At 45.4% G+C, this 11,847-nt stretch overlaps 1 protein-coding gene across 1 annotated transcript in view; it reads left to right on the forward strand.

The window, feature by feature from the left end:
• The window catches only part of LOC115239182 (iroquois-class homeodomain protein IRX-6), a 30,753-nt gene extending 19,113 nt beyond the window's left edge, over nt 1-11,640 (forward strand). The window contains exons 4-5 of the mRNA XM_029813557.1: nt 8,903-9,182; nt 9,366-11,640. Coding sequence (XP_029669417.1) covers nt 8,903-9,182; nt 9,366-10,382 — 1,297 coding nt within the window. The 3' untranslated portion in view covers nt 10,383-11,640. The remainder of the gene's footprint in view (nt 1-8,902; nt 9,183-9,365) is intronic.
• Nucleotides 11,641-11,847: the final 207 nt, after the last annotated feature.

The raw sequence follows: 11,847 nt of genomic DNA on the forward strand, positions 1-11,847 counted from the left end.
TTTTATACCTCTTGCTTCTTATCAAAGAAGATGTTCAGATGAGCATTGTATACAATTAATTTTTTACGCCTGAATAAACTAATTTTTATTTTGGCGCTTATTTTGGCTAGCGCGGAAACTTTTTGTGCGGAAAATTTCGTGCGGGACACGCCCCGTTCTCATAATTTTCTCGCATTCGAAATGAATGAATTCACATGACAAACAGAAAGAAATTCCTCGACTCGCGTATGTATAAAGCGCGTTGTATTCTACTTTTTGTCGAATCATAAACCGGCCGTGTAAAAGCGAAAAGTGGAAAGCTTTATTTTTGCCCTTGTGCAATTATATCTATGCAAAGAAAAGATGCATCGATCCTTAAAAAAATAATATATCGAGAATCACTCGAGAGTCACTCGTTATCGATGTATCTTCTCGTTAAAAGAATGAAATGTTAAAATTCCTATTTTTACCAAAAGCAAAAGCTAATTTGTAATTTTAATTAGTACTTTATTTCTATATTTTATAACTTTTCCGTGCATTTCATCATCTTGTACTAGGTAGTACGCCGAGGTTTTCTTTCTTCATAGCTTCTTGTCACGCACAACTCTCTTTCTCTCCGCATCTTACACCGAGCTTAAAAGCGGGGAAGAAATTATTACGTAGTGTATCGTGTTCGTGGAATGTAAAGCGTGTACTTTATATACGTGTAATTAATTTTCTTCCTCCTTACCATTATTAATTATAACAGTATACGTGATGCAATTTTCATTTTTATTATAAAAAAAAATAACAAACGGCTATAATAGAGATATCGATTATTCATCTCTCGTTAAATTAATTGTTAATATGAGTCGCAAAACAATTATTATTAATCTCGGGAGTGAACGTCGTGCAGGGGAATACGTATTCGCGACGGAGAATTTCGGTAACGCCGGGCCCGAAACTATCGCCCGAATCGGAACCCGGAGGTGCAAAGGATCCCGGCATTATGCACGAGCGTGCGCGACGACCACTTAACATGAGCATACAAAAAGCCAATAATGCAGCGTTGGCATGCACGACCGCGAGGTCTCGGGAGCGTGCGGGTTAACGGTCCCGTCTTTCCGGCGGATTGGCCCCGCTTCCGGAGACATATAGGGTAGACAATAAGAAGGCGGCGATATCGCGCGCGGGGGCCTCTCTCTTTCTCTCGTTGTACAGGAGGCCCCGCGAGCTCTCTATGTCCGGCATCGTCGAGCCGATCGTGCGTATTACGTATTAAGTACGGTGTTCGTGCAACGACACGCCGTGATGTGTCGGCACGCGCTTCGAATCTTTCGAATCTCCGTACGATACGTGCATCCTAATGTAACGAATTTAGTCAGATGGTACGAATCATCAGTCAAATATCGATGATACTCCTTGAGAAGCCACGAAATCGACTATAAAATGTATTTCTCAATAAAGAGTCGCTTTTCCTTATTGCGGTAACAGAAAAAGAGAGAGAGAAAGAAGATTGATAATCTTACAAAGAAAGACGCGTTAATGTCTCGCGGTCGAAGGGCGGAAGGATCTTTGAGGCAAAGACCGCTTTGACGTGATTATTTGGAAATTAGAGCCTTAAACGCGCATATTTCTCCCGATAGGACTCGAAATATTCGCGGCTAATGAGACGAGGCGGGGCCGGTGCCCCGCGCCCTTCGGCGCCCCGCCCGTGAGATACGTCTCGCGTGGATGATGTACGGCCGTTTAATGACCCGGTTTCGGTCCCAGAGGGGATGGTTTTTGCTCGGCCGGTAAGGGTTGAGGGGACGTATCGGGTGGAAAAGTCAGTGACGCTCGTTTTTCGTTGGAGAGAACGAGCGCGCGCGCGCACGCTATCGCTCCTTGCAGACAACATGCAGATGACAGCGATTCGTCGAACTGCGTGACAGGCGACCCGCGGAATGCACGCCGTTCTTTTCCCATTAGGCTTAATGGACGTAGATTAGTCCTGCCCGGGTTATATGCGCGCGCCAGGATTTAATGACTCGGCCGCGCCCCTCTTCCCGTTGGTATTCTGGGCCCTCGCTCCTCTACAGTCGGACACGTGGTCGTGAATAGTGCGCTGTTGCACTCTGATCGCAAGCAGATCGAAAGGTTATCACCAGTTCTTGTGCAACTGTCAATTTTAAACAAAAATGTCAGGGAGGGTCTATTTCACGCGAGACTGTTAATACGACAGGTTATTTCGATCAAATTGAATGAATAATTCATAAGAATTTATGTCTCGATTAAGAGATCCAGGAATATCGAGTGGAAAAAATGTCGGCATGATAGATGAAAAAGTTTAACGTGTGCGATAAATTATTCCGCATTTCATTCTCCACGAAATATTTCTTACACATGAAACCTTATATAGGCGAGATATTATAGTGACTCATATGATTTTTGAATTCTCTGATTGAGGATACAATAAATTTTTACGAATGATGTCATTCCAATAATTCCTTTATCGAATAAAATTTATCGAGTGGTACTTTCCCGTCACGACAGAATTATTCCCCGCAATAATCGATTAAACTTTTATGGGATTACTGTCGTATTCCATATCAATATATACATGTAATTAAATATATCCGAGCAGAATATAACAAAAATAAGTAGTAATAAAGTATAAAAAAGTCATTATGTACTTCATTTATCAAAATAACAATTTAATAATTTATATAAACAGTAAATTTATTTATAAAATAATTATAACGAAATCTTTCAATTATTTCTGATTAATTGAAAAATAAATAAGCAAAGATTAAACATTGAAATGTGGATAAATTTTGATTTTTTTAACTAATATCTAAAAAATAATAATATTAAATAGTGCTTGTTTTAATTTTTTTGTTTAAACTCTATAAATATTTTTATTTGGATTACAATAATACTTCTCCACGCAATAAAACGAGTACCAAAACCTGTCATGCTAATCTAAGAGTTAAACTTACGGTCCGTCGAGACACATATTTCTATTAAACTTCATTTTATAAAAGACTTCCCTTTGTTGGCGTGTAATTTAGCAAACGGGAAAATAAGTGCACAAACTAATTAATAGCGATCGCCGATCTGTTTCTTTCAACCATATATCTCTCTGCGAGAAAGGGTGATTCAATAAATTTCGGTAGGTTCAACGATAACAGTCGAGAGAAGGGCAAAGAGAGTAATAATATAATCACGGCTAAGCGATAATTCAGCGTGACTTTAATCGCAGACGACCGAGTACGTTTCACGGACGGATTTAAGCGATCGTATGACAAAGTAGTGCACCGTGTATCATTTTGTATAAACTCTGTGATATTCGCCGGAAGGAGAGAGAAACAGATAGACAGACAGGGAGAGAGAGAGAGAGAAAGAGAGAGAGAGAGAGAGAGAGAGAGAGATTGTTTAATCTCTGTACGTGGCAAGCGGCGTCGCGACACGTGTACATACACACACGTACACGCGGTCGAAGAGAGACTCTCCTCCGGTGAGACGCGCGCTCGCCGCACACATATCCGACGAAGTTTACGATCGATCTGTCACGCCGCGACCAACTGGTAATAAAGTTGGAGGCGGAACAACCGAGTGTCACAACGCGGTGACAAAACTCCCCCCTCCCCGTCCTCCCGGGCGAGGAGCGCGAAGCGAGGAGACGCGCTTCTAAGCGCTTCTAAGAGCTTAACGTGATGACATCGGGTACACATACACTTGGACTTGCCCGTCGTGTAAACTGCGGGAGTGAAAATCGTGCGTCTTCCGTCTCTCTTGCCGCGGTAACTCGACGCTAATAAGCGGCTCTCTCATTCCACACGTGTCGTTTCTCTCGCCGCTTTCGTATCTCTCGCTGTTCTCTAATCAACGCAAATATTTATACGTGCTTCAACGTATGAAGCACGTTGTCGAGTCGTCGAATTGGCCCACCCTCGCGACATTCACTCTTCTCTCGCGAGTCCCGTCTCTTTCTCTCTGTCCCACATGACTGATTTACGAGCACCCGCCGAAACTACACACCGTTGAAGCTGTGGAAACTTACGAAAAGTTTTTCATCGTTGTCCGAAAAACTTTTACCTCGAAATTTCGCGTATATTAGTTTCCAACAGTAAGCTCGGCTTCTCGATGCAATCTAGACCACGCGAGGACGCGGTTTAATAAAGAATAAGGAATAATGAAACGCATAAAGTCTCTTATAAACGAAAGTATCTTACATTTTTCTAAATACGTGAAACTTATCCACCGCTGGAGCCGACGATGTAACGTCTCCACTATGACATCGATTTTTCTACCTGAACGAACCTCGGTCTCGTGTTTTCAACCTGTCTCACGAGAAGACTCGCAAGGTCGCCGCTACGGAAAGCGGGTGGATCAAAGGGAACCGCAAACCAGTCTAGCCGCGGCTTCGCGGCTGATTAAACTCAAGCGCGGCCACGAACGAGAGACAGAGATGATGGTGGTAGTAGTGGTGTGACGATGGTGCGCAGGCTGTTCGGCGAGACGGCGGGACAAACTGGATGGAAAGATGCGCGCAACCCTCTCTCGTGCGTGTGCATGAGTCGGCCCGCGGAAAGATGGCGTCTACCGCACCGAAATGGCCGCGGTAACGTGTCTGATAAAACATAAGGCACGACAACCGTACCTGCTGAAAAGGACCGTCGAGTAGGTCCTACAGAGAGAAAGAGAGAGAGAGAGAGAGAGAGAGAGAGAGAGAACAGGATGGAAAGTTAGTAGATATCATCCCTAGTTACGACTGGTGACGAGGGGCGGAGTCATGCCGACCGCACACCTGCCCCGAGGTGGACTGCCCTTGGTCACCCCCGGTTTCCACCCTCTTCGTAGGCCACATCTTGATGGACGCGTTTACGGTAACCGGTCGACGGAAAAAGGACGAAAGAAATGGCCGGCTTTTAATGGTCGACTCGAGAGCCCGTTGCGAAAGCATAATCTGGACCTCAAAGTTTCGTCCTGGAAGAGCACCTGGAAACCGGTTGCTTTATCTACGAGAAATATATATTCACGATAGCGAGGGATTCATCCTGTTCTGAGGTTGTCAGCCGCGATGCGCGGTCGTCCGGTTTGATGGATAAGTCGCGCGGAGAGATCGAAAATAGTAGTAGCCTTCGTGCTGTAACACAGTCGACCCGGGGATATGCAAATTGTCTTACACGAATTTGTAATTGAAACACAAGTGATTATACGACGACATTTCATACATTTGGAGAACGTCGCCAACAATAATCGATACGTATGTTAATTTGAGCGCGCTCACATCAGAAAGAGAGAGAGAAAGAGAGAGAGACGAAAATTAGAATCATTTAGCAGAAGAGTTTATGTTGACGGAGTTAATGCAGTTTACGCCAGTAAAAATGTGTTGTGCGCGTATCGACGATAATACTTTTACGACTTGCATTAATCAGATTGCCTCACGGTATTAATTCACACAGCATATCGTACACACGTTGCGTTAGCATGCTTGAAACATTGTACGACGGGCATTTAATGATAATATATACGCGTCGTTATGCGTTTGTATTCAAATTTGCTTTACATTTGCCCGATCAATACGCCCGTATATTTTTTAAAGCCGTTGACCAGCAGTAAGCTCGTTGAATAACTTTCAAAGATGATAATCTGCTAATTGATAATCTTGCTGATTCACGCACTTATTCATAAGTATTATGTATCTTGACATTCTTTTGCTTCCAGAAATTAATTAACGAGTATTATTATGATATATGAAAACAATTATTCTCTTCTTAGTTTTTCCTCGTTAATGTCTATAATTAACATTTTGTGTAAGGAATAAAAACATTATACACGTGTATTATAGAGGAATGAATAAAGAAAAAGTTGCATTTCATCTATATCGGGAATGCCTTCGGGATATGTTACGCGAAATGATTGGAAGTAACATTGTCAAAGGTACATCGCGATAAAGATTTTCCTTCGAGGTGTATTAAAAACAGAGATGTTTATAAGATGCTTACAATAAAACTTTGATTCGCAGTCTACGAATGGAATGTGAATACATGGGAGCGAAATGATCCGGTCATTAAAAGTTGTGAAATATTGAGTCGATGGGATAATATTTTTTGCAAAAAAAAGAGCAAACGTTACAAAATGGAAACGGCGTAGGATAGAATACGAAGCGCGACCCGATTAGCAATCACCATGGTAACAAGCACTTGATGCTATCATCAGTTGGAGAGGACGGGAGGTAGGAGGAGAGAATTCGCTATGTCACGCGTAAGTGTATGTATCAATGTACACCTACATGCATTTGTATATGTATTAATATCTCAGACAAGTGCACACGGAGCGCTCGTCCATATATATATATATATATATATATATATCTGTCGTATTTAAAGCGGTGATGGCGATAGTGATGGTCGGTGGCGGTGATACCGAAGGTAGCGGCTGTGCGGGAGATAGATTGGGAGAATCGCAGTGGGCACGGGATGAGGATGGAGAAAGAGAGCGACGGAGAGAGTGGAATCGTGCGGGCCAAGAAAAGAGACGGAAAACACAGAATGCTCGGAACGTGGACGGAGAAAACAGAGAGATAGAGAGACGGCGGAGGTGGTAGGGAGGTGCAGAATCGGGAGAAAGCAGCAGCAGCGGAGCGGCAGCAGTTGCCGCTCTCGGGGCGGCTGGCTGTTATCATGAGAAACAAGCTTCCACTCTGATTTTTTAATCCGATCCGCGCCCCCTGCCACCGGCTGAATTTTAAAATAACTGCAGAACGCCATTTGCTCCTCGCAAACAGACCGGGGGGGTTAAGCCGTCCCCGCCGCCGCCGGCCTCCTCCTCCGGTGCTCTTGGCTCTTTTCTATCTTCTTCCTTCTCACTTTTCCTGCCTCCGGTTTCCATCGATGTCGGTCCATCTCGCGCGACCCTCCCTTCGCCTCCCTACGCCTCGTTCTGCTCTCGTCTGAATCTCTCTTTACCGCCGTTCTCTCTCTCTCTCTCTCTCTCTCTTTCTCTCTCTTGGCGTCTGCGACCCAGCATCGCGGCGAATAGGACGAGGAGCAGAGCAGAGATTAGGTCGGAGGACGAAGAGGAGACAAAGAGATGTGTATCAACGTTCGCGCGTGGCGTGGAAGCGCCTGATGCCAAATTGAAATGTTTAGCGCTTCGTTTCAGCTGTTTCAAATCCTGCGTGCGGGGCGCCCGGAATCGGAGCGAGACAAATAGAAGCGGGAAAAGCGGGACGGATAGATAGCGAGAAGAGGGAAAGAAGAGAGAGAGAGAGAGAGAGAGAGTAAAGAGAGGGTGGTAGCGAACGGGGACGGTTGTTGGCGGTAGAGGGTGAGAACGAAGATAGAGGAGCGAGAAATGCCGCGTGTAGGCCTGCCTCGGGGAGAAGGGTAGATAAGTGACAGTTTTATTAATTTCCCATCTCTCCCGCCGCCACACTTCCACCCCGCGTCCCTGTCTAACCTACCTATCCTACCTACCTACCTACCCGATGCCACGCAACACCAGGGACGTCAGTCGCGCGTCCATATACGTCCTTCCCTTCGCCCTCATTCTCCTCGTCGTCGGATATGACTCGGGGTGCGAGGGCGAAAATAAAACTCAATAATGGCGACGCGCCGTGACGGGGCCCAGAAGGCGGCGAAGGTGCCGGTTGGAGATTCGAATCAACGATATCTCGTCCTTCAGTTATCTGCTATTTTTATAAAAGAGATTTTTCTCATCCGAGTTTCTGTGGGCTTTAAAATATTTTATGCTGTCGATGTTTCAAAAGCAGTCGATTAATTTATTGCTTGCAATATTTTTGCATATATTATAATTCTTAATGAGAAGTATCACATCAGTTTTATCGATCTCATTTACGTTTGCGATAAAATTCAGCGACGTCTGCAATCATGGTTGATGCATGCCATTAAGAAAACTGTTTCGATTAAATCCACGATTTCATCGATAAATCTCCCTGGATATCCGGAGCTTTGAATCGAGTCGCGACATCTCGCCCGGATTGTACACGCGAAGAGAAGGACCGGAGAAAAGAATAAAAAAACAAAACTCCACGAAGAGAAGAGGGACATGGAGAATGGAAAGAAGAGAAGAGAGGTATCCTAGCCGGTCGCCTCGGTGGTGGAAAATTTAATTTCGATCCCGTCGATTCAGCAGTTATACCGAAGTTTAATCTTTGATAAGGGTTAGTCTTTTAGTAATGGGATCCCAGAGGGTCGGTCGCTCTCCGGTCCGACGGAGCGAGGCGGAAGGCAAAGAGGAGGCCGCCTGCCTCCTCTTCTTCTTTCCTTACACCTCCTCCCTCTCCCTCTCGTCTACTCTCCTCCCGCTCCATTCCTCTGGCCAAGAGATGGAAGGAAGGAGCTTAAACCGTTAGATAGAGATCTGCTCTCGGGGTGGAAGTAGCTACCTACCCGTTTATATCGCTCCTCAAACCGAGCAGGACTCGGACTTTTATATTTGACGTTGGGGAAGACATAACGAGCCTCACGATGGGATAAGTTTTTCGACGCGAAGTTCTGCCAGCAGCCCTCTCCCCCTCTGGTTTTTTTTAAGGTGTCTCGTTTATTTTCGCTCCGGTATATAAAGTATTCGCGCCTATCTGGGTCATGCGTATGCTTCGGGCGACGAAGACGCGTCTTCGGCGTAGAATTTAATCTTCACACGACTGGTCTGTCAGTGGGGCACCGTTCCCTACCAGACCAGTTACGGGATAATAAATGATGGCCTGCAGCTCCGCATCTCTGCTCCGGTTGCAAGACATAAATTGTTATTGAGAGATGATTATTTACTCGCAATTTTGATTTCTATTTCTTCCTTAATTTTCATTTTTTCGCCTTAATATGTTGTTTTTGAAAATATTTTCGCCTTCTATGCAGGAGATACGAGAAAACGACTTGGTTATTGTGTCGGGGATTATTTTACGTATAATATTTCTTACTTGGATTTGTTATAGTTATGGCATGGATCTGAACGGCGCGAGGCGAAAAAACGCGACACGAGAAACGACAAGTACATTGAAGGCATGGCTAAACGAGCATAAGAAGAATCCATACCCTACGAAAGGCGAAAAAATCATGTTGGCTATTATTACGAAAATGACACTGACACAAGTGTCGACGTGGTTTGCGAATGCGCGAAGGCGCTTGAAAAAGGAAAATAAAATGACGTGGGAACCGAGGAACCGTGTCGAGGACGAAGATAACAATAACGAAGACGATGATAGCGGGAGGAAGGTGAGTCCTGCTTCTTCTTGAATAATACGATTTTTTTTCTATTGCATTGCTAATCAGTCATCTACATCGCGTTAATCACATCGATACTTTGAATATTATTATTTCTTTGAATATTATTATTTCCGAAGATCTTCGCTTAAAAATCGTTAAATAAATTCGAGCAAACTTGCAAGTTTAAAAGAGACTGAAGATTTCAAGAGTCGTATATTATCCCGAATCACGAAGTTCGATCATCTTCTTCTCGGTCCAGATTCGAAAGACTCGGGTACAGGTTCCAGCGAGGACGGAGAACGACCGGCGCATCGTATGGACCTTTTGCATGGCGGCAGCGGCGGCTCGGCTGGCGTTCAGGGTAGAGCCGAGAGCGAGTGGAGCGAATCGCGAGCGGATAGCGGCCCGGACAGTCCGGAGTGTCTGTACGACCAGAGGGAGCCAAGGCATCCACTGCAATTGCAGCATCCGGCGTATCTCGCGCCAAGTCACGGTCGGTTGTTGCGTCATCCATCGCCGGAGAGCACGTCGCCGGGTAGCCAGCACCATCATCTCCCGCCGAGCACCAGCGCGTCATCCACGGCCAGCGCGGTGACCACGAAGCCACGGATCTGGTCGCTGGCGGACATGGCGAGTAAGGACGGCGATCAGCAAAACTCGAACTCGGTTACGATGACTGGTCTCGCGTCACCTTACGGAGGAACGGGAGGCGGAGGTGGCGGCAATGGTGGTAACGGAGGGGGCAAGCTCGTCAGTCCTCTGGCCAGTCGATTGCCGCCTCATCATCCCCTGCACCCAGCGATACATCCGGGCACGCAATTCGTAAGACCGCATCCGGACTTCTACAGGAATCTATACAGCGCGTCTCATCTTGGCTCCGGCGACATATCCCTACTGGAGACATATTCGAGGACTCTGGGTGGACTGGGTGGCGTGATACCGCCTCCATCCACGGCGCCGAGCATACTGACGTCCACATCCTCGTCCATCTCCGCTGCCGGTAACATGAAGCCTTTCTCGATCAACGGGGCTAGCGGTGGCGGCAGCGCCGTCGCCGGTGGATCAGCCGTTTTACTAACCACCGCGACTTCCGGATTGTCACCGTCGTCGTCGTCAACGGCGTCGTCGGTCGGATCCGATCAGTCGCCCCATCCGGCGGCCGGTGGTCTTCCCGCGACTCAGGAACTCAAATCTCCCGGACGAGTGTGACTCAAAGATGCGACCGATCGTTGAAAAAAGACGTTTAACGCGCGCGCGCGCGCGCTGTGCATCGACAGGCGTTTCGTGTGGTGTGGCTGACAATAATCAGAGACTACAATCTTGTAATTAGTGTACAGTAAGACGAGAGATGATGAGATATACTGCCCCTCGACCCGCTTCTCGTTCCTAGTCTTTGTTTTCTTTTTCACTTTCGATATTGTCGCGAATATTTCTTTTTTTTTACCTCTCCCCTCCAGATCATCCAGTCTTGAATTTATTTTCTATACCTAATTGCTCCGAATAAAGACGGAAACTCGTAGTATATACCGATTATCCCATAGTGGCTCTAACCCGCGGTATAACCACAGCTAACGTCAACTCGACAGTACTATTATACATATAAAATGCTATAAATATATATAAAGATATAGGGTAATAATTCATATTATTATCGTATATCTTTAATAATTAATAATTAATAATTAATAATTAATATTATTTATGCGTTTGTAAATAGTAGGAAGAGGCCCAGTAGAGAGAAATCGTCCGGCCAGTGTATGTACTGTATGTAGAGTAGATACAATATTACTAGCATACCTGAGATCATAATTCATATTAATGACGATTATTATGATTATTATGATTATTATGATTATTATTATTGTTATTGCAATGTTTATAATATTATCGATTCACACGTCGACTCAGGTCGTCGAGCATGACGAGGTATGGATCGTTAGTCGCGGCGACAGATTGCGAGGGACGTGCGTAGGTTCTCGAAATATCCTCTCTCTTCTTGTATAAGTGTACCCTCTCTTATTTATTGCGCTGTAAAGATTATTGGCTCGTGATAATTTTTTTTGTCGCAGATAATCGCGATCGGAACCGACGCGCTTTCGTCGATTCGCTCGCAATCTACTGCGAACATACAATAAATAATTCCGTCGCGTCGTCCCGCCTATCGCCGTTGCGTAATAAAAAGAAACATTCTTCAAATTGTGTACGAAGGACACCAACGGCTTGCAACATATCATGTCATGTCGAGAGTGAACGATCGCCATCACCTTTTAGTCATTCGTGTCCAAAATTTCGCGCGAACTCGCTGATGCCGCACGGCACTGTGTCTCCTTTCGCAATAAACGAATCATTACGGAAAGCGAACGAGTTATTATTTCTCACCCAGCTACACCAGCATATCGCAATTTCAATTTCTCTTCCCTTTTTCACGAGGAATCGCTTCCTTTCGGAAATACCATAATCGTGAATCGTGCGCGATTCAGCAGAGACAATACGCGCACGTGGCGGAGGCTCTAATCGACGTAGGGGATCGTCCCTTCAGATCCAGCGAATGAATATGAAACGTTCTCATTCTCGGAACCGGGACGAGATGTACTTATAAAAATGCAAAGCGACCGACTTCTGGGTGGTTGCTGGACAAGCATGGTTATTAGTAAACATTTAAATCGACAATCGC

Source organism: Formica exsecta, unplaced genomic scaffold (genome assembly GCF_003651465.1).
Source record: "Formica exsecta isolate Colony F162 unplaced genomic scaffold, ASM365146v1 scaffold365, whole genome shotgun sequence".
Lineage (NCBI taxonomy): Eukaryota > Metazoa > Arthropoda > Insecta > Hymenoptera > Formicidae > Formica > Formica exsecta.